Raw genomic sequence first — 23,214 nt, 5'->3', positions numbered from 1 at the left:
TATGAAAAAATTTACAAAATCTCTGAAACAAAATGAAACTTTTAAGTGTTAATGGTATTATGAGTTTTAAAGCCGTTTTTTATCAAATACACGTTTTAGAACATAGAAAAATAATTTTAGCACTTGTCTTGTCACACGAGCCGAAAAATAAAACTACTCTTTGGGAAACATACTTGACATGCCTGTGATGTGTCTGTCGTTTTATTATATACCCATACAATGCTGTCACGTACACAGATTATCCCTATCATATTCGTATCGTACCATCAACTAATTTTTTTTAGCGAATACCATCATCAGCTAATTGTACTGAAGTAATAAACTAATAATGGATTGCATCATAGAAATAAGTGAGTAATACTTTCATTTATAGAATAGCTACCATTTCCTTTACAGTATTCTTCTACAGATGGACAACAATGAAGTAACAAAAAAATGACAAGACAATATAAGGCATATTATACATATCCTGAATAATATATGTATATAATTTATTTTCCATTTGAGATCAGGCATTATTGATGGCTGAACAAGAGACTCGAATCTCTCCTTGATCGCCGGTCTTGACCCCGACGCCGGTGAGCCTCAAGAACGACCGAGCCCATCCATCGAAGAAGCTGAGCTGGTCGTTTGCGAAATCCTGGACGAGCTTCTTGGTCCTGGGATCGCCGAAGAGCACAGAATCGGACTGGAATAGGCCTCTGTTGGACAAGAGGTTCTTGTAGTACTGGTTGTCGAACACAAAGGAGGTTTCGGGGTCAGTGTCGACTTTGGTCTCGGGGTCGGGATCGGCCGGGCATTGCTTCACGAGCTCGTCCGCGTACGTGGTGTCGAGGGACGAGTCTACGAGGGTAAATTTGCCTTTCGAGTCTTCCTCGAACCGGTCGCTGAAAGCGTCACAGTGTGCCTTTCCTATTGTGTGAGCTCCTGAGAGAAAGGAAAACGATGATCATTGATTGATTTTTTCGAAACTGAGTTTGGGATAGATAACGGTTTTTTTTTTTTACCCGATAAAATGACGAGATCGTCCAAGGACAAGCCTTTGGAAGTGAAGAGCTTGGTCATCTCATCCATGGTGAAGCTCGTGTCGACAATGTTGGGCCTCACGTTCGAGGCAGAAGAGACCCTCCCGTCTCTCCGCCCCGTCGGAATCTGAACCACCGGTCCACCGGTCTGTGTGTGCATGGACCGAGTTAGCTTAGGACTCAATTTTTTACATTGAAAATTATTTGGAAACAGAAATAACAATATATGTCTAGCTCCGTCCCTGTGCTAAACGCTGGTAGTTACATTGAAGAGTGTGTAATGATGAGAGAAAGAGAAGTGATTGATTCCTCACAAATTCAACGGCGTCTCTGGCGGCCAAAGCAAGGATGTCGGCGCAAGAAACGGTCTGTGGGCAAAAGAACTCGACAACTCTTTTAGCGGAGTCTATGACCGAAAACCCATCGAGAGAAGTGTTAGCCGGGTCACTTCTCTCCGACTTGTTTCCTTGTAAGAGCACAGAACCATCACAACCCTGCAAAAAAAAAAAAACACCACACAAAAAAGAGAATTAAGAAATAAATAATAGGGAGTGGCTATAATCAAGTTGAAAGTATCAATGCAGGTAGTACCGGACCTCGACAAAGCAATCGTGGAAGATCAATCGAAGAAGCTTCCCGGGGACTGTTGGGTCTCTAGAGGAAGCTGATCTGACTGTGTCTCTGACCATAAACTCTGCTGAAGGGCATGAAGCCGAATAGAACCCGAGCGAAAGTTGAGCAGTAGAAGGAGAGGCAGAGATGAGAAAGAGCGAAACTAAGAGGAGAAAGTGGCAGAGAACACGTTCGGAAGAGAAAGCTGTTAAACTTTCCTCCATGAGAATACACTTGATCGAGAGCTTAAACCTTGTTGTGCATTAATCATATACTACATATAAGTATAACTAATAATGATAACAGGGTGATTTCGTGTCATACGAATACATAGAACATGAAGTATGTGAAGATGACAGATAAGAGCAATTGAATCGGCATTAATGTGGTTTGGTTGATGTCAGAAAGTAGATCACAACATTCAACTCCCTTGCTTTAAACAGAGAGAGATAGAGAAATGATGTTGGACTGTATTTAATGAACTACAGTGCTTTGAGACTCGTCTCGTAGTGTAGAATGACTAATGGCACAAACGTTACTTAGCGACGTTGAAATTTGCAAATTCACCGACTTTGTCAGCTTGAGATCTAGAGTTGCTCGAGCGTACATGCTAAAATATGTAGAGCTCAGCTCTCACTGATTTCACTGAAACAAGTGGCGACAGAATACGGCTCTTGAGTAAGAAGATACATACAACACATAGACAGACCAAAAAAAAAAAAAAAAAAAGCAAGGTCTTGCTTGGTGCGCTTGTCATAATTTTGGGCATTTATGAAAATACTTGTATGCCTTAGTTCGTCGTCCTACGCAATTCTTAAAAATAGGTTACTAAATATAACGGCCGAGCTCAACTGCATGTACAACAAAATATACAGGAAGCTATTTGTTTGGCACAGTTCAGTGTGAGAGGCATAGGAACAAAATTACACCTTTTTTTATAAAAAAAAATTGCACTGTTAAAATGGTAAAAGAGGACAAGTTAAGTTATGTTTAGCATACTGAAGAAACTGAACCAGCCATTCTTTTATGGAGTTCTCCAGGCTCCAGCAATTTTGCATAGCATCGGAGCTTTGCCTGTAAAATGACCGTAATGACCTTGCCTCTCTGTATTTAAGTGAAGTTTCGTTTTCCAATGACGACGCTGCTGTCCACATGCATTTGCCATGCCTTTTTCATATCCTAACTTAATATACAGTGGCTTTGATGATAGTCTCATGATCTGGCATAACAAACAGATGAACAAACTTGAGTAGAGATAAAATTATTATTTAACTGAAAGATCACCATTTTTCGGCCAGTTGTAGAATGGGAACAAATATAAAAAGCAACACTTATGCATGACAATATGCCAGAGAGAATAAAAGCATGACGAGATTACCACAAAGCTTCCCACTGTTCGAATTCAGGTTTCCGCGTCGTCTTCCAACTCATCCTCATCGTCAATGGGAATGTCTTCGCTGTTATGGTCCGTATGCCCTAATGAAGGATATTTATATAATTAATTTCAAGGAAAGTGACTTGCCTAGAGATTAAATGTCAATGAAGAAAAAACAAGATTGTGGTTAGGGTTCTAATCCAGCAGAACGCACACAAACAAAGGGTAACAAAGGATTAGTGGACTTAATGTTGTATTGATACGCACTAGTATTTTTGTATGAACTGAAATATAAACGGACCGAAATACAATAGGTGACATCGGAGTTTCGGGAGATCCGTGCTTTCTAATTTCTTCCTCATTCAGATTCTCTCGTTATTTCATACATATTCTCTACTTATCATTGTTATTATAGACTAACTTAACTTCTACATATTCTGTATTTATCCCCCTAACTATATTGCATTATTATACTACCCTTAATATCTCAGATTCTAACATGAATTCTCTGGACCTACTTGGTATCAATGAAGATAAACCTGAAAGAAAGAAAAAAAAAATGAACCTCCTCTGTGAATGGGCGATGCGTGACTTGCTGATGCGTTTGAGGATTCTGACGTGTTGTCGAGTAAATTAGGAAGTTCTAGAAATTGTAAGAAAGACTCTGTTTGAGGATTTCGGGTATATTCTGCAACCAGAAGTTTAAAGTACCATTACTCATCAGAGTTTCTTCATCAAGAGTCTAATATCGAATAAATAATTTATCAAATACCACATAATATATTTTCCTCAACAAAAAAAAAAGATAAATAAATATAAAAAATACCATAATATGAATTCTTGGAGAGAGGTTTGCGGGGGTCATGGCACGGAACTGTCCTTGCAAATTCGAAAGGTTTGCCTCCCGTCTCAGCTAGCTTGGCCCTGACCCATTGACGACAGTCTTGCATATCATTTTGTAGATTCCTGTTTAGACATATCTCATCAGACATTACGTTAACGTGCTAGAGCTAGAAAATATTCGGCGACCACAACGGCTTGATCATTTCATATGCATTACCTGAAGTTCACCCCTGCTCTGGTCAGAGGAAAGATGGGGTTGAACCTCCGAGTTATTGCTAGCCACTCTTCATCGTACCGAATCTCATAAGGTCCAACTTCAGATTCAATTTCAATGATCTTCAAGTGGCAATCAAAGACAGGGGAGTTGTCAGCTTAACTACACAGAGGTTCTCTTCAACGAAATCTCGGTAGCGTACCTGTAAAAATTTACGGCCAGGAAGGCACTTGTCCAGAGCTAGAAAATTCGTCACCGGGCCATCTTCCCCGTGCTGAACACGAGCAGCAAATTTGCAATGCAGATGCGCTGAAAACCAATACGGTGGTTTTAATTTTTCCAGCAGTTCTGCAGCAGCTTTACTTCCTAACGTTTTTTCCTGGATCTGGATAAAATCACAACACTTAATCACAAAATTTTACTTTGATGCAAAAAATTCTAAATTTCCAAACAAGGATTGAGACATCAACTGTTTGAGAATATTCTGTTACCACGAACTTATTAATATATATTTTAGTCATTTTAACTTGAGACTAGTAATATGCCCCAGATTCAGGGTAACTAGCCAGTAAGATTTGTAGTTTGATCATGTAAAGTGTTAGGATTTGCACCCCAAATCTGACCTAACCACAAAACAATTAATTCATCGCAAAGAACAAATAACGCACAGATTCATAGTGGTTCACCCTATATATCCACGAAACAAGCGCCGCCGATGAATTAGGCTCCACAACTCAACATAAAAAAGACACATTTACGTGTAGACTCACCTCTTTCTCGAAGAACGGCTTGAAGCGAACAAGCTGCTTCCAGTTCCCGCAATCAGTGATGCCAAGAGGCCAATCGTGCGAGAGAAATATATCCATGGGCTCCTCAACTTGCATAAGCTTCTGAACATCGTATTCACGTACGTGATATATAGACCTGATGGTGCTTTCATTATATGGAGGCCTCTCAAAATGCCCTGCTCAGAAATGCAACACATTAAAAAAAATTGAAACAAAACAACAAAGGAAACAGAACAGCTATAGCTTTGGTTTTCATTGACAAGGAAATCTATCATTTACATAGCGCACTTGAAAAGTTATCAAAAAGTTCTTCTGGGCCGATGAAAAACTTAAATATCAAAATGATCAAGCTACAAGTTGTGACCGCATTGATTATGCGTAAAGAGCAAAGCGGGAATCCAACTACTTACTCAACAAAAAATTCAAGTTAAAATTTTTATCAATGGCAGAAAAGATTGTATCATCACAATTCACAAACCTAAATGATAACTGCGAGCATTGTAAATTCCAGAAAGCCCACCGATACGGAGATTCCCAAACCTGACGACCCCGGAAAACCCTAAGAAGTACATGTTCGGAGCTGCCCATCCTCCGTAGTATCTACAGACAGTTTTTCAAAACCCTATCATCAACGACCTAAATCAGCAATTTATCGAATGTAACCACTCACAAGTCCAATTAACAGGTATAAAACTCTAAAAGACTATATGGAAAAGCTTGACTCACAACTCCCACAAGTAATTCGAGGCTTCGTGGTTCCCTCCGATGAAGATGGTCGGATACGGAGCGACTTCCTCGCCGGAATAGTACTTCCAGAACGTGTTCATCGACCGGTACTTTGAAGGAACGTTCAAGCTCTCCAAGTCCTTCTCATTCCTGACGGACTAACCCCGAAAAAAATACGTTGAGATAAGGAGCGACGCAGAGACGAAATTAGGTTTCCGATGGATGTACCTGAAAGTCGCCGCAGCAGAGGAGGAGGTCGATCTTGGTGCTGTGGATGGCTTCAAAGTGTTTGAGGGTTTTGTAGACGTTTTCGAGGTCGCCGTGCATACAACCTTCCACTGCTATTTTCATGGCGGTGAACTGTGAACGAGACTCGGGAATTCGGGAGGGAACGGAATTGTGAGGAGAAAAAACTTTCTTTCAAAATATAGTTGATAGTTAGTAAATAATATAAAAATTATTTCAGTATGTAGATCAACTAATGAGGTCTAATTCTTTTGTAGACTCGGAAGTATTCAAAAATTATATTTTAGACCCCTTAATCCTCAAAATAAAATATATAATGAATTCAAAATCGACTTGTGCCTCCGGGCAATCAAACTCGGCCGCTCAACCTTCAACGATAACGACGGACAACGGTTAAATCTGGCTACTCTGCCTCTTCCATCAGAGCACGACAAAATCTCTTCGATGTACGATGAAATATGTCAAAAACTCCTCCTTATTTTCTATAACAGGTTCTCTCTTAATTAAAGGCAAATTTGTTTTTCTTTTACTATTTCTATATCATTTTATTATTCTCAAGCGTTAATGTTGTTTGGAAGACATTAGAGACCAGTAATTTCATGTTGTTCCTTATTGATAGGAGCGTTAATGTCGTTTGGAAGACATTAGAGATTGATTACAAGATTTCACGTTGTTCCTTATTGATAGGGGTTTGATTCGATTTTTCTCTTATTTTTTGAACTTTTGTGTAACGAAAATATGGTTTAAATGACGATAAAATAAATATATTTCGACAGATTTTCAACGGATATACAATCAAAATCCGACGAAAATATGATAGATTGACGACATGTATACCCGGGATTTATGACGTTTAATAGATTAGCACACTTCGAATTATCAAACGAGTTGAGCTCTTTTCAGCTCAGCTCGACAAAGAATACGACTTGAAGGCTTATTCAGCGAGCCGCCGTGCGATTCAAGGCATGAAAATCAGTTCAACCGCATTATTCTTAAATATGTAGCTAAGTTTGGATGGAGTTGTACATGTGCCATGAGCTAAGAGGAGAAGACTCGACGATGTGTCTTCCAAAGATATGGCATAGATCGATGATCCTTCTAAAGGCTATAAATAGAGATGTCCAACTCAAACGTGAGAACCACTTTTCACATACAAACACGTCACTTTTTTTATTCCACTGACCTTCCATACTCACCTGTTTATCATAATTAAATCAATTTGTTTACTTATGAATGATATACAAAGTGTTATCGACCTCGTGACGAAGTTGAGGCCCAATAATAGAAATTGAATCAATCTTTTTATTATAAACGAATGAGACTGTGAGGTAAATTCTCACTCAACACAATAGAACACAATAGAGAACCAACAAATTATTTTCCAGTGAAGAAAAACGACAATCCCGGATAATTAATGTCCGATAGTAGCTGTGGCATTTTGGATTCGATCCTCAATTAATATGTGTTTGCTCTCGAACGTCATTGACTGGAAAATATAGATTAACATATGCCCCGAGCAATCTTTATAATCTTTCATGAAAAAGAGATAACAAACACAATGCAAAGTGATCAAGCCAATCAATCCTTGCCACGTGAATTATAAGCGTTGAAACGACATTGAGAAATTGTATCAAATATGGTCACTTACACAATAAATTTGATTTTTACCTGTGAAAATGAAAAAAAAAATATATATATATATATATATATATATATATATATATATATATATATATATTGTCCGATGGACTAAAATACTCATGAAACTATATAAATTTTTTTAAAAAAAATACGATTCTATTGTTTCTATTTGCATAACCCGCAAAAACAAAAGGTTCGCAACATTTTATATATTACGATCATTAACACACTATATTCGATTTTTTAATTGCAACACAAAAATATTACTAAAATACTCATAAAAAAAAAATGATTCTTTTAGACTCGGAAGGATAAATACTGGATTAGTGTGGGTCATTGTTGGTATTATATGTCATTTTCAAAGTTGCGCCAGGAAAATGTACAAGTAATTGAAGAAGCAATGTGTGGCCAGAAATGGTAGAGCAGAAAAGAAACGCGCAAGCAAGCAAGTGAAAGAAAGAAAGACTATCATGACTTGACACATTTCTTCAATCTTCCCCAACCTTCCACACCAATAACCATGGCAGCTCTGCTCCTCTCTCCTTCTCTCCTCTCTCTGCACCGCTCTTCCTTCCCGACCACGTCCCTGTCGCCGCCCAGACCTCCGTCGTCGACGCCGGCCCCGAGGCGACGGCGGTGCGGCGCGGTGGCGGACAGGTTCGCGAAGGAGGACCGCAATGTGCTGTACGGCGAGGATGAGAGGAGGAGAGAGAAGGTGATCGAGGATTACGATTGGAGGACGGAGTGGTACCCTCTGTACCTCGCCAAGGACGTCCCCGCCGACGCTCCCCTCGGCCTCACCGTCTTCGACAGACAGCTCGTCCTGTACAGCGACGGCTCCGGCGAGCTCCGCTGCCACGAAGATCGCTGTCCTCACAGGTATACCGTGTGTATACACGCACGCACGGTGTTTGATTTGATTTGTCTCTCTTCTCTCGATTCTCTCTGATTGTTGTACGATTAATTTATGTGTGGGATTCAATTTCGAATTGACCTAGATTGGCCAAGCTATCGGAAGGACAGTTGATCGATGGGAGGTTGGAATGCTTGTATCACGGCTGGCAATTTGAAGGCGATGGAAAATGTGTCAAGATCCCTCAGGTCAGTACTTGTCTCATCTCAGCTTGATTTTTGTGCCTGTGACTGTGAGAGAAGCTGTGAATTTATTATATGTACATGTGTGTGTTACGAATAGCTTCCAGGCGATGCGAAGATTCCGAGATCGGCATGCCTGAAATCGTACGAGATTAGGGACTCGCAAGGGGTGATATGGGTGTGGATGTCGCCGGAGACTCCGCCGGATGAGTCGAAGATCCCATGGTTCGAGACGTTCGCTCGGCCGGGGATCAACGACATCTCGACCATCCACGAGCTCCCGTACGACCACTCGATCCTGCTCGAGAATCTGATGGACCCGGCGCACGTCCCGATCTCCCACGACCGCACCGACTGGACCGCCAAGCGCGAGCAAGCCCAGCCGTTGAAGTTCAAGGTCGCCGAGCGGTCCGGGCGGGGATTCGCCGGGTGGTGGGGCCGCGAGGCCGACGGCGAACCCCAAAACTTTCTCCGGTTCTCGGCCCCGTGCGTCCTCCAGAACAACCGCGAGATCGCCGACGAGAAGACCGGCGAGACCCACTACTTCTCGGGGCTGTTCCTTTGCCGCCCGAGCGGGCAAGGGAAGTCGATGCTCATCGTCCGATTCGGAAACACGAGAAGATCGCCTCTGATCAAGCTCTTCCCGAAGTGGTACTTCCACCAGAACGCGTGCAAGGTGTTCGAGCAGGACATGGGGTTCCTCTCGTCGCAGAACGAGGTTCTGATGAAGGAAAAAGTCCCGACGAAAGAGCTTTATCTGAACCTGAGATCGTCCGACACGTGGGTCGCCGAGTACAGGAAGTGGATGGACAAGGTGGGGCACGGGATGCCGTACTACTTCGGCCACGCCACTCTGTCGCTGCCGGAGAAGCCGGCGGTGGTGGAGCACTCTCCGGCGGGGATTCCGGCGAGCGTGGCGGCGAGTTTTCCGGCGAAGGGAGGGGTCGGGGCGGCGGGGGCGCCGAATCTGGTGAACCGGTACTTCCGCCACGTGGTGCACTGCGCCGGGTGCAGAGAGGTGGTGAAGGCCTTCGGGGCGTGGAAGATGAGGCTGTCGGTGGTGGCGGCGGTTTTGGCGGCGGTGGCGGTGCTGGCCGTCGGGCGGCAGTGGAAGGCGGCGCTGTTGGTGGCTGCGGCGGCGAGCTTCGGCGGGGCTTATGCTTGTGACAAGGCTGTTGAGATGAACACTGTCAATTTCATTAGGACTCACAGGAGATTGTGATGATGATGATTGATGAATATGATGATGATGTTTGAACCTTTTTTGTTTTCTGGGTACATACAATACGACTTGTATACTTGCGATTTGCGAAAAAACAATAGTTAGCCTGCCATAGAAGTGCAAACCTCGAATGAAATGAAACTGCTCTATCTATGTATCTTTAATGTGCCATATTCTATTAGTATTTTTTTTAGGAAACCTAAAACGTAGTGCAAGAGAGAGATCATTTGGGCATTGAGATTTGAGACTAGTCACTAGAGTTTCCAATTTAATACATTTTGTGTGTGTGTGTGTAAATATATATATATATATATATATATATATATATATATTGAATATTTTGTAGGGATTGAATTCTCACTATTTATTAGAATGAGACATCTTGTAGACATCTATTTGAATATTAATCGAAGAGAAGAAAACAAAATGTAGGAGTAATATAATCTAAAGACTTTACTACAAGCAGACCGAACAAGGGATTAAAAGTGCTTATTATTACAGACTAATTTTGGTAAAAAAAATATCATTTTAGTGGGACCCAGTTGTGATTACTTGTATAATCTTCTGTTCCAGAGTCTTTTAGACCAACCAGCAATGACCATGTCTCTTGTGTTTACCCCACTCCTTTTTGCCACCCCAACATCCACAGCCACTTATTCTCTCCTCTCTTGCTGGACTGCCACGTCACACCCGCCGCCATCAGTAGCATCGCCGCCCACCTCCAGAAGCAGACGGTGGAGCCACGCCAGGTGTAGCGTCGTAGCGGATCAGGCGTTGCTACTGGGCGAGGAGGATGAGAAGAGCGACGTGGCGGAATATGATTGGAGGGAGGAGTGGTACCCGCTGTACCTCGCCAAGGATGTCCCCGACGACGCGCCGGTGGGCCTCACCGTGTACGATCAGCAGCTCGTGCTCTACCGCGACGGCGATGGAGAACTCCGGTGCCACCAAGATCGCTGCCCCCACAGGTCACAACTCTTGCTTGCGATCATGACTATACAGTTTAATTACAGGCCCGCAAAGCATCCTAATTCTCCGTCGCCCTAATTTTTCAAGAATTCAATCTCAATGCTTTATTATATTATAAATTGTTAGATTATGCTGGAATCTCAACCAAATATTCTATTAATTTCTATTTCATTATAAACATTGTCTAAAGCATTATATGAAAATGTTAAAATATGTATTCAGGAAAAAAAATTGACTGCAAAATTGAAAGCCTGGGTATACATAATATTAAAAAAATTGGTACAGTGCATGTGATTTTTGGTTTTTATTAGAAAAAAAAAAAAGAGGGAAGTAAAGGAAAAGAGGAGAGAATAAAGAGAGTGATTAAGAGAACTGAGAGTGAGATAGATGAAAAGAAAAACTAAATTATTTATCCCATCTTAAAACTTGTGATCCACAAGTAGATATACTAATCACACAGGTTGGCAAAGCTATCAGAAGGGCAATTGATCGACGGAAGATTGGAATGCTTATACCACGGCTGGCAATTCGAAGGAGATGGAAGATGTGTCAAAATCCCTCAGGTCAGTTCTATCCATTAATGAATAGCTCTTTCTTTTGCAGCAACATATATATTTACGTATATATTCTATATGATAGCTTCCGAGTGAGGCCAAGATACCAAAATTGGCGTGCCTGAAGCCATACGAGGTGAGAGACTCGCAAGGAGTGGTATGGGTTTGGATGTCCCAATCAGCAAGCCCCGACCCGAAAAAGCTTCCGTGGTTCGAGAACTTTGCTCGGCCGGGGTTTCAGGACACGTCGACGATCCACGAGGTCCCGTACGACCACTCGATCCTGCTCGAGAACCTGATGGACCCGGCCCACGTCCCGATCTCCCACGACCGCACCGACTTCTACTCGAAGCGCGAGGACGCCCAGCCGTTGCTCTTCCACGTGGCCGAGCGCTCGGGGAGAGGCTTCGCCGGCCGCTGGGGAAAGGCCACCGATAGAGGTGGGTAATTTATCCGCAGTTAATTTTACATTTTTAACCGGTTAACCCTTTTAACCGTTTTGCCTACCTCTAGCCACGGAGGACGATCCGCTGCCGAACTTGCTGCGATTCTCGGCCCCGTGCTCGCTGCAGAACAACAGGGAAACCGTGGACGAGAAGACCGGGGAGCGACACTACTTCACGGGGCTGTTTCTTTGCAGGCCGAGCGGACAAGGGCGGTCCATGCTGATCCTCCGCTTCGGCGGCACCAAAAGGTCGCCTCTGGTCAACCTCTTCCCGAAGTGGTTCTTCCACCAGAACGCGTGCAAGGTTCTCGAGCAGGACATGGGGTTCCTCTCGTCGCAGAACGAGGTTCTGATCCGAGAGAATTCCCCGACCGGGCGGCTCTACATCAACCTCGGGTCATCCGACACGTGGGTCGTCGAGTATCGGAAGTGGGTCGACAAGGTGGGCCACGGGATGCCTCACCACTTCGGCCACCGGACGGCATCCCCACCGGGGACTCCGGCGGTGGTGGAGCACGCTCCGGCGGGGTTTCCGGCGAGCACGGCGGCGGGTTTTCCGGCGAAGGGCGGGGTTGGGACGGCGGTGGCGGGGAACCCGATGAACCGGTACTTCAGGCACGTGGTGCATTGCAGAGAATGCGCGGCGGTGGTCAAGGGTTTCCGAGCGTGGAAGGACGGGCTGTCGGCGGCGGCGGCTGTGTTGGCGGCGGTGGCGGTTTTGGTCGCCGGAAGGCAGTGGAAGGCGGTTCTGTTGGTGGCCGCGGCCGCTTGCTGCGGCGGTGCGTACGTCTGCAACTCCGCTGCCGACTTGAACACTGTCAACTTCATTAGACCTCACAGAAGATTGTGAAGAGTGTACAGGATTTGTAAATTTGATACATTTCTCTTAACATGGCTTTGTCGTTACTTACTTGGCAAAGCGTAAACTCTGTTTAGCAGAATCATTGTTGCAAGAGTGGTCACCATTAAACAATGTACACTTGCTACGTTTAGAAGGAAGATATAGTTCATGGCTGTGTCAAAGAAGAACCAGACATACACTGAATGCTTTCATTGAAGACGAGCAATTCTTGGTTTCTCTGGAGGTCAACCGTGCAAAGTCTCTTATGGCGTTGACAGGTAGTGAGGCTGCTAAATGGATTCGTGCTAATTTTGAAGAAGTCCTGGAAATTGCGGATCGAGAGAGGATTTGTAGGATATTTAAGGGATACGGGTTTACTTTATCATTGAAGCGCTGGTCAATCGGGGCTGGATGAGGTTCAAGGATATGCTCACTAATGTTCTCAAAGGTTGGTCTCAAGGAGAGTATAGCAATCAAAGTCAAAGATTGCGGAAGCCTCAAGACCTCGGGCAAGAAAGTATCAACATCAAGAGTGTTTTAAAAGACACGCAACTTTTAAAGACGGAATTAAGAACCTATAAGAGAAGAAGGAAGTGGTCTTTTTTCCTTGGGAAACAGAGATGCGTGGGCGGGAAAAGCTTCGTGCTCGGCGATCGAAATATCTGAGTGGGAAATTACATGGACGGAGATTTGGTATGCCATCGGAAATAGTGACTGAGTTCTAATCGTAGTCCTTGCCGATCTTGGTTCCACGGTTCTTTCCGGCGAGGCCCTCACAAGTGGGGTTGAGAGCTACTCTCCTTTCCCTACTCCCAAACTAGGAGTCATGTTCGGATTGGGTCAGCGAGTGGCGTGTGGGATTGTGTTTGAAAGGGGTCTAGAGGGATTAATTTTTCTATATTTTCTATTAACACTAGATTGTGCTCCTTAACATTAGATTTACCTTTGTTTAGTTCTACTTCCGTGTATTATATTTTTGCTAGTAAGCCAAGTCTTCTTCATAGTGTTGTACGGTATTCCACCTAAGATCTTCCAAAAATTTAGGCGCGAGAATATTTGGCCACGAACTTTCACTTGATCCGCGTGTGATGGACTTTTGGTGCTGGTCCTCTTTTTGAAGGTTGGAATTCATTCATTGATTGGTCCTGTTTTTCACGTTGTCTTCTTTGGGCTTGTTGGAGTTTATCTCCGATTTTGAGATAGAGAGATATGCTTTGGCAAATCTAGAGTAAGTTCAAACCTACGCTTAAGTCTCGGTGATTCTTAGACAACATTTTTTTGGCTCATCTAGTCGTTTAAGTTTTGTGGAGTTCAAGGTTATGTTTGGTACCTCATCCGGAAAGTGTTTTTTACTTTTTGAGTTTGCTTTTTGTTTTACAATAAAGTAAAAAGTGTTTGGTTTACAACTGAAAAAATTTATTTGAAAAATTTTCAAGTTGTATTTTATTTTTGTGAAGGATTTTCAAAAACAACTTTTATCTGTTTTTGCTTTTTTTCACTCACATCTCTCTCTCTCTCTCTCTCTCTCTCTCCAACTCGCCATCTCTCTCTCTCTCTCTCTCTCTCTCTCTCCAACTCGCCATCCCGGACCCAAATCCTCTCCGCCCAATCCACAGCCGTAAAGGCGCTCCTGAACGTGCTCCTGGCGGCGGCGAAGCGGTTCACGGCGGGGCCGCCGCAGCTTCTGACGCAAATCTGCCTGGGGATATCGGCGCTGGCCGGGAAGATGGGGTGGCCGATGGAGCGGCTCTTCTGCGGGCTCCAGGGCAACACGGACGCCAACGTGGCGGTGCTGGAGATGCTGACGGTGCTCCCGGAGGAGGACTCCGGCGACGCGGAGGGGCTGGCGAGGCACGGCGAGGCACAGCAGACTCGCGCGGAGGAGGGCGTGCAGAGGAAGGTTCTCCGGTGCCTTCAGAGATTTGAGATTGGAGTGAACGCCCAGAGAAGGAGAACCAAACAGCTTTTCAAAAGTAATTACAAAAATGTTTTTCACAACAATTTTAAAAAAATTGAAAAAAAATAAAAATTATTTGAGTTAACAACCAAACATCTCCCAAGTTTCTTTTAATTACTCACGTTTTAGTATAAGTTTTATTCGATTTGTTTGAGTATATTTATTTTTAACACGAAAAATGAGCATGTTTATAATCTTATATACAATAATTATTACACCCTTTGATTGGCAATATATCATTAATGAACACATCCAAGTGGCCAAAGATTTAGGAACCTACGTGCACTCGTCCTATAAGCTCGGAGATTCTTCTTCATGTCTCCAATACTAATAAACTATCATTAAGAAATGTAAAGTGCCATTTTTTTCATTGACCCTCTAAAGCAACATTGGAAAAGACTATTCCAGTGAATAATACTACCAACAACCCACTAAAAGCTCAAAGTCCTTAAAGATAGAGTATTTAGTCAACGACATATAAAATATAAAGGAAATATAAAAAATGGAGGCCCTACCACTTTCCGGTTGCTGACTCTCCACTGGTGGCGGCGTGTGCCATTTATATCCCACTACATCTCAATTTTTATCCTATTATTTGTGAAATGTATTATTTTATTTATTGGTGTTCCTTATTCGCCCAATAATCTCATTAGGAATTTGGACAAGACTGATCTATTTTTTTTAGCATAGATCCATTTTAAGTTTGTTTTTAAATTAATATTCACTTTTAGTGTTTAATTATATATGTAAATGTCTACGCAAAAAAAAATGAAAATAGCATTAAAAAGTCTTATAATTATAAAAGGACTTAAGAAAAAACGACCAAAAAACAACGGAAAAATGAGGGGAAAAAAATACATATTTCCTATGGCAGTGGTCACCCGAAAACATTTTCCAGTAGAAAATGGGAAGGAAAACCGTGGACATATTGAATCTTGTGTAACAAACCCAACAAGAGTGTCGTATTGTCAATAGAATAGTATATCTTTTTTTTTCCTAATGTTAGTTTCCCAATACTTCACTTTCAGAATCCATATTGATGAATTGAAGACAACGCATTCAAATATGCATAACACAAACCCATTCATAATTCATTCCCATTCGATTTAATGGGGACACACACACACCTATCCCAATTCATATCCATATCCCCCAAATGGGTTTCACTTCATTGATGGATGATATTAAAGCCCATGTCTTTCCCATAAAGTCCACGACTGACAGGTCTGTTCCGTTACACCACAAGTAAAAGTCAACAGTCCATGGAATTTGACTTTCGTCCCATGGCGACATTCATTCATATCATCAGAAGAACGAACAGAGACTCATGCTCTAATTTTCATTTAGGTACAAACGCACGGTCTCGCAAAGACATCATCAATATCACAACAATAGAGAAAGAAAGATAAAAAAAAAAGGGAAAAAAGAAAAGAAATGAAAGAGAGAGGGCCAATAATAAAAAAAAGGCATTCTAATAGTCGGTAGCGAAAGGCTTATAGTTCTTGAGATCGAGGATAACTCCGGCGATAGACCCGGCCGCGGCGGCGATAGTGATGACGAGGCAAGCAGCGCTGAGCATCTGAAGGCAAAGCCACTGCGTAGACCACTTCGGAACCCTCTTCTGAGCAATGTACATCTGAACCGGATAAAACACGGTCAACGGCCAAAACCCGAGCGCACCGAGAAGCCCGACGACATCATTGAAAAACGGCATGAGCATCGAGATGACTGTCGTGGTGACCACGAAAGCGGAGCGCCACGTCAGCCGAAAGAGGTTGAGGGAGAAGGACTTGGAGACGCGAATCTCGGCTGTGACGAACGCGCTGTCGGGGTAGCGCTTGGCGGCCTGGGATTCGACGAAGGCGAATAAAGGCTGACAGTAGACTTGGTAGGCTCCGACGAGGTGGATCACGATGGCTGCGTTGGCGATGTCGAGGAGCCAGTAAGGGTTGTAGAACCCGAAACCGGTCAAGAGGTTTCCCGGGGAAGAGTCTCCGAAAGCCGCGTAGCCCATGCAACCGCAAGCCATGTAGAAAGCTGTGGTCACGGCTACGCTTATTCGCGTCGCCTTTTTCATCGTCTTCGACTCTGCCGGTGGGGATCGAACCGTGTCCTGCGAAATTTTGACATGATTGATTACATACTAGTATTTTTTATGATTGGGATTTTTCAAAATTTATGTGCAAAACTTAAGTTTTGATAAATAGCCGACGTTCTGTTAATTTTTGTAAAATTTTGATAAAACTATATGAAATGAGGATCGAACCTTGTCCTGCGAATTAGAACCCCACCGGTTTGTGATTTAAAATCCGACGGGTTTTTTTAAAGACCGTTGGGAACATGAATTATACCCGAATTTTTAGGAGAAACTATATGAAATGGTTGAATGACTATTTTTAAATTAAAATTATAGTCTAAGTTTTAAATACTAAACAAATATAGCTTAATTTATGTTTATATGTCACGTCATGATCTTAGTTTGAGCTATTTATGTCTTCACAAAAAAAAAAAAAAAAAAAAAAAAAATTATATACAGATGCAGTTTTATGCGATTAAAACATCTGTGTAAAATTTTGAGCATCAGCATGAAATTTTAAGCGAAAAAGCATGTACGCACATTTAGTTACATATTTCAATACAAGAGTTTTCTTTTGTTAGTAGTTCTTATTATTTGAGTCTGTAGTACACGAAATCGCGTAAATTTTGTGTCGAGTTTTATGCAGATTAAAACATCGGCGTAAATTTTAAGCTAAAAAAAATCTTAAAGATATGTATTTGAAAAATCTACACATTTCTATCTTTTTATCTTAGAGATACTCTGCACTCGCATTTAATTTCATTTTTAAAGCTAATACAGGAATTTTTTTTCTTTTTACTATTTTGTCCTTGTTGTACTTATCACCTTATAAATATATATGTAATCGAGCTTATCTTCTCTTCTTCGTATCAGGAAAAAGTTTTCATTGGAGTAATAAATTCCATAAGTAACGGCGATTCTAGTAAAAATGGAAAAAAAAACAAAAAAAACAAAAAATTATAAAAAAATCTGAATTCAATAATTGTTTCCATTTCATTCGCTTGTTTCCATCACCAAGTGACTGGTTGGGTTTAACATTTAATTTGCTCTGTAATTCGCGATAAGCTGTTGCGTCATTAATAAGGCTTATTATTAATATATATTATTTTTTTACCTGAATTTCAATGAGAATGATGGAGTATGAATAGGCAAAGGCGATGTCACCGAGGGATTGGAAAGTCCTCCAAATCTTCTGCGTCTCCGTCACCGCTCCGATGCTTATTCCGGTGAGACTCCCGCCAATTTTCCCGTTCTCTGTTTCATTCCAAAAAAAAAAAGTCAGCGAACAAATTACAAGCTGATATATAAAAAAAAAAAAAAAAAACTGAATCAGAATCAGTAGTACCTGCAACTTGGGCGATTCCGAGTCCGAGTCCAATGGTGGAATAAGTGAAGGACATAACAGCGGCGACGATGGAGAGCCACCATAGCTGGTCAAAGTCAGGAATCTGAGAGAAGACTATCTCTGTGATACCGAACGCGATCATGTACGGATTGCTGTTCATACGGCACGGATTTTTTCCCCCACTGCTGTGGAAACAGTTCGACCGCTTGATCGCCCTGTCGTTTTTCACATCCCGTTTTATTAAAAATACACAATCGCAAAAAAAAAAAAAAAAAAAAAAACTAACATCATGCTGATAGAGGAGGCTATAGTATATCCAATGGCAACCCCGAACAGGTTCAGGTACTGAATTATCCCACATATCTTGACTTGAACCCCACCTGAATTCAACCAAAACCCAAATTCAATAAATAAATCAATAAATAAGCATTGAGAATTTACGGCTTTGTCCAAAGCTGACCTAGGTTTGACCGAACAGCCTCCATGTAAGTGTAGTTTCTTTTTCCGGTGATAGGGTCGCCGGAGCGGTAACAAGCGGAGAGAAGAGTTGAGGTGTAATAGGTGACGAAGGAGAACATCAACATCACGATTGGCCCGGCGATCCATCCCAGTTGAGCCACGGCCCAAGCTAGAGACAGAACTCCAGATCCGATCACAGCTGTGATTATGTGAGAACTCGCCGTCCAAACATTCCCTGCAAGTATATATATATATGTATGTCGTCAAAAATCAATACGATGCAATAAATAACGATGATAAATGAATAAAGAAATAAGCTAACCAGTTCTCTTGAGACGCCCATCGTCGTCGAAGCACTTTGAGCCGGTTTGTGGAGCCACGTCAACCGAGACGTCGAAGACTTGGCGGTGTTGAAGGTGTTGCTCACCCATCTTGGACACGGAATGAGAAGATATTAATTGATGTCGGTTTTAATGGAAAAAAAGGAAATATGTATTGGATTTTGGGACTTTCTCTGTATCTCCCAACCGTTTCTGCTCTTAACAGAGATTCTTTTGACACCCACACACACTCACACACGGCCCAAGGAGAGGAAATGAGATGAAATGAAGTGATGAAACTATGAAGAGAGTGAGAGCTATTTATAATGGTTTTCCCATGTGAAGAAATAGAGGTCAGACTTCAGACCCACGTGGTGTAAAGAGTAAAGACCAGAGTGTATCGACGTCAACGACCGACGTTACGTATTTGACTTTTTATTTTGTTTTATTTTAGGAGTGTTAATTATTTTGTTGTAGACAGCCTTTTTTTTTTTTTTTTTACTTATTATAATCCGATTCTATTTCTAACTCTTACCAATAAGTGAATGTCATTTGTCCCTTGCAACTACTACATATATTATCGCTCTCTCTTTAGGGTGTAAATCTTTTTTCAAGAAATTTTTTATTTGGATAAAAATTTAAAACACAAGCTAGGTACGTAGGACTTTGGTAAATAAATCGTTTTCCTGTAAAAACAAAACTTTGGACCTACCGCTAATAAAGTTCAAAATTTATCTTTATTCGCTGTTGCTATTTTACCAAGTTTTATTGATTTATTTAGTATATTTTGCAGTTTTTAGGCAAAGTAGGTATCGAGAATACTTAAACTAGTCAAATGAGATTGTCATTAAGTTCAAAGTTCAAATTACGTTTTTATTTAGGGACATTGAAAAAGACCTCTGACAGCTAGTTGTACTTGTTCTATCGCCCAACTTTATAATGCATACACTATACACGTGGCAGGTAAAAAATTATAGGTATAAAGCCACAATTTTTCAGCTAGTCTTTTTCCTCTAATAATTTTTGTTCTTATATTTTTGTATCCCATATATATTTTAACAGCACCATGCCAAAGATATTTTTATACCTTTTCCTTGCTACTGAATAAAGACGTTCGAGCTTTAGTTTACAATGTATTTACAATGTAAACTTTTCATCTATGATCAATCAAGGGAAGATATTTAAATATCTATATTGAATTGGATCAATTTTTTATTTTTGATATTTTGTGAAATCTCATCAAGCAGTAGATAATAGTTTCTAAAAGAAATATATGATATACATTTTAGTAACCTATTAGAAAAATAGTCAATTTAAATGTTTGACATTACTAAATAATCAACGTTTGATAAATCTTAAGTAAATAGCTATTTTCATATATTTACAGACGTAAATCTTAGATAAATTCAATTTCCATATATTAAGCTACGTCATTATTTACGGCTATTTATTTAAGATTTATCAATCGTTGGTTATTAGTCATGTCAAACATTTAAATTAGCTATTTTTTTAATTTTCTGATTTTTTTATGATCAAATGATTGAAAAAAAAGCATAATGAGAAACAATAAATTTTGACACGAGCGGGAAATTATATTTGTTAGTTTTTGTACTTTCAAACCTTTGGTTGGACCCGTTTCTCTTTCTTTATTTATACGTCTAATATAGATCAACTAAATGTAGAATGCATGTCATAAAAATCAGCGAACGCATATATGAAAAACATGAACAAATAATTCCCCAAAGTCGAGTTTCCATCAATAGAACTCATTTTGGCAATCACGCAATGACATTGAAAGCAATTATCTTCCAAAACTATAATAGAAACATAACAAAATAAGCATAAATATACCTTCATTTCAACTTTGAATTTTGAGACCCCTTGTGAAGACCAAGTCAAACAACCAAACACTCCTCAGAAGCAAATAGAGAATTTATGGATATGAGTTTGAATTATTTGGGATGTCTTGGTACTTCTTCTCTAAAGATTTACTTGCCTTATATACTAGTTTTTGGAGCATGAAAAAATTAATAAAATAATCACTCTCTTTAAATGACTACCTTTGAAGTTTGAAATCAAGATTCGCACGTGTGTGGCCTCTCCACCATTCTTACTGCCAATACAGAATACGGTTCGGATACTCTTAATTATTTCATTGTTTGCCATAGCTGTATCAAATAAATCAAAGCTTGTTTTATTATACAGCATTTGTTGTAGTCCGTTGTTTATTTTATTTTTTTGGTGCACTGTTTTTTTTTTTGTAGTGCAAATAATAAAAATAATTCAAGAGAAGATTTTGCACTTGACCTGGCAATGATTTTATGTATAAAACTAATTCCGATTGGTAGGTGGACAAGGTGGTATCTAATTCTCATATTTTGTCCCTATGACTGAGGAACGAGAGGTTATTAGAGAAAGGAAAAACTTAAGATCTGTATCATCAATCTTTTTAAGTTTATACTCGTCCCCTCAATAATAATAAAATGTTTTTTTTCTTTCTTTTTTTAGCATGGAATAGCTCATATATATGATTATCATTTATGAGACAAAAGATTTCTCAAACAGACAGATAACTATTGATTGCTAGGACTAGAAAGAGTGTGCAAAAAGGTCAAAAATCGTAAACCAAATTGGATTGTAGATCTTTTTTTTTAAAACTGTTGGTCGGGTCTCAAACGAATTTTATTAATTCGGTCTGATTTTTTTAGACTAGTCTTAAACGGTTTGATACATTTTCAAACATTGAAACCACAGTTTAGAGACCCGATCTAAAATTAAATCTTTTTACTTTATTTAATTATTTATTTTAGCATATTTAAATTTGATAGTTTAACTTGAATATAATAAGTTTGATTTGGATATTCCTTCCGAAGAAGTTTGTATTAAGAGTTATGATGGATTATTTATTTAAGAAAATATTTATTTAAATTCGTAATATATAAGAATTTTATATTTCCAACGGTTTAAACCGGATCAAACCTCTAAAAATGTTTAGTCTAATTTAGAGACCGGTTTGAGATCGTATATTTCACATTTAAAATCAATACTTAATTAGTCTTTAAGCAGTTTTTTTTACTTACAACCACTATCCAAGTCCCGGATGACCGACCAATCATTATATTTTTAAGTTTCATTTTTTCTTTGTAAAAATTATTACTAATATTATTATCACAGTAGCACACACTCTTTAAATAAGCTAGCACATTCGAGTAAATTAAAGTTGATTTATTCTTTCTCCGGAATACAGTACAGTTATACTTATGTGTGATTCAGCTTTTAACCACCAAAGATTTTTATAATGTTTATCTTAAAATAAATTAATGATATTTTTCTCTTATCAAGTTCACGATTTTTCATCATTGAGAAACCCACTATGCCACTAGTCTAAAGAGAACAAATTCTTGATATAGCTTGCAGATATATATACTGGGAAAATTATATTTTTCGTAATAATCCAAGTTTGCTATAAAATCGACAAAACATGCGTCAAAGAGATAGCTATAACCTGATATTATTATTAGTATAATTCGATTCGGATCGATCTTCTTTCTAGCCGTTTGAACTTTGATTGATATTAACTACCACAACAAATAAGAGGTTCTTGCTTGACTATTCCCACCAATTAATTTTCGTGGGGATTATACTCTCATATTAATAAAATAAAAGAGCGAAAAAATGTTGATAAAAGGACTGAAAAATACCAAGACCCAAATTCTTGAAGGTGGTGGTGATCATATTCTCTTGTATTAGTTTGTGACCAATGAAACTTTTTATTTACTTATTATAATTTTATATGTATAAAAGTTGGAGGATATTCGAAACGCGATCATAAGTCAATAAAATTAGAAAATGCCCATAATTATTAATACAATAAGGTTTATAAACCTATGAAACTAGGGATACAATTAAACACTACTATATATAAATATTGGCAAATGGTATTTTTTTTTTTGTTATATATATAATAACCTCCAAATCGCCTTATTATCAGGAATTCAGGATAAACCTGGATCACTGAGTTTGGAAAACGTAATGATTAATTAAAGTCACTACAACATATAATGGTAACCGTCCATAGTATATAATATATAGCTCACGAATAATTCGCCATCCACAACTGGGTTAGTATACACCAATAATTCCTGCACCGCAAGCACACTATTCTTTCTTTCCTTTTAAAATTCAAATAATATTTGGTGTAGAAAAATCATCCTTACGCGTATATATATGTATATATATATGTATATGTATATATATATATATATGTATTAATAGGTATACGTGTGATATGTGTGTCTTTGCTAATCAATATTAAAAAGCTAGCTAGAGACAAATTAATCCGTGTCTGATAGTCCCACACTAACATTATAGGGAATGGTATTATTGGCTTCCTAAAGAAAGAGTTATTGGCATAATAATTAGCGCTGTTCAATTATATTACAAGGTAAATTGAATGCAAG

The 23,214-nt window shown here is 39.9% G+C and overlaps 5 protein-coding genes across 5 annotated transcripts; 2 read left to right on the top strand and 3 right to left on the bottom strand.

Annotated features, from left to right (window-relative positions):
• Nucleotides 1-341: 341 nt before the first annotated feature.
• LOC149391720 (peroxidase superfamily protein) lies at nt 342-1,945 on the bottom strand. The gene is made up of 4 exons (XM_089618701.1): nt 1,622-1,945; nt 1,340-1,519; nt 1,008-1,173; nt 342-927 (listed from the first exon to the last, which is right to left on the bottom strand). Exons 1-4 carry the CDS (start codon nt 1,859-1,861, stop codon nt 509-511), a joined length of 1,005 nt encoding a protein of 334 aa, XP_089474827.1. The 5' UTR covers nt 1,862-1,945; the 3' UTR covers nt 342-508.
• A 433-nt stretch (nt 1,946-2,378) lies between these two features.
• DBR1 (debranching enzyme 1) lies at nt 2,379-6,031 on the bottom strand. The gene is made up of 10 exons (XM_089618700.1): nt 5,812-6,031; nt 5,584-5,741; nt 5,336-5,457; nt 4,840-5,033; nt 4,272-4,454; nt 4,073-4,191; nt 3,839-3,978; nt 3,578-3,700; nt 3,016-3,113; nt 2,379-2,856 (listed from the first exon to the last, which is right to left on the bottom strand). Exons 1-9 carry the CDS (start codon nt 5,932-5,934, stop codon nt 3,040-3,042), a joined length of 1,236 nt encoding a protein of 411 aa, XP_089474826.1. The 5' UTR covers nt 5,935-6,031; the 3' UTR covers nt 2,379-2,856; nt 3,016-3,039.
• Nucleotides 6,032-7,837: 1,806 nt separating this feature from the next.
• LOC149391718 (protein TIC 55, chloroplastic-like) lies at nt 7,838-9,944 on the top strand. Its single transcript, XM_089620604.1, has 3 exons — nt 7,838-8,349; nt 8,469-8,571; nt 8,666-9,944. Exons 1-3 carry the CDS (start codon nt 7,991-7,993, stop codon nt 9,785-9,787), a joined length of 1,584 nt encoding a protein of 527 aa, XP_089476730.1. The 5' UTR covers nt 7,838-7,990; the 3' UTR covers nt 9,788-9,944.
• A 412-nt stretch (nt 9,945-10,356) lies between these two features.
• LOC149391717 (protein TIC 55, chloroplastic-like) lies at nt 10,357-12,788 on the top strand. The gene is made up of 4 exons (XM_089621351.1): nt 10,357-10,755; nt 11,217-11,319; nt 11,396-11,750; nt 11,824-12,788. Exons 1-4 carry the CDS (start codon nt 10,382-10,384, stop codon nt 12,603-12,605), a joined length of 1,614 nt encoding a protein of 537 aa, XP_089477477.1. The 5' UTR covers nt 10,357-10,381; the 3' UTR covers nt 12,606-12,788.
• Nucleotides 12,789-15,701: 2,913 nt separating this feature from the next.
• On the bottom strand, nt 15,702-20,744 carry LOC149391716 (amino acid permease 3-like). The gene is made up of 7 exons (XM_089618948.1): nt 20,606-20,744; nt 18,757-18,865; nt 18,436-18,669; nt 18,262-18,355; nt 17,976-18,190; nt 17,745-17,884; nt 15,702-16,666 (listed from the first exon to the last, which is right to left on the bottom strand). The coding sequence occupies exons 1-7, from the start codon at nt 20,609-20,611 to the stop codon at nt 16,025-16,027; spliced, it is 1,440 nt and encodes a 479-aa protein (XP_089475074.1). The 5' UTR covers nt 20,612-20,744; the 3' UTR covers nt 15,702-16,024.
• Between the last annotated feature and the right edge of the window lie 2,470 nt (nt 20,745-23,214).

This window comes from Urtica dioica, chromosome 7, assembly GCF_054948205.1.
Source record: "Urtica dioica subsp. dioica isolate 48M chromosome 7, U.dioica_male_clone48M_v1_H2, whole genome shotgun sequence".
In the NCBI taxonomy this organism is placed as follows: Eukaryota; Viridiplantae; Streptophyta; class Magnoliopsida; order Rosales; family Urticaceae; genus Urtica; species Urtica dioica.
This window is presented reverse-complemented; position numbering and strand designations above follow the sequence as displayed.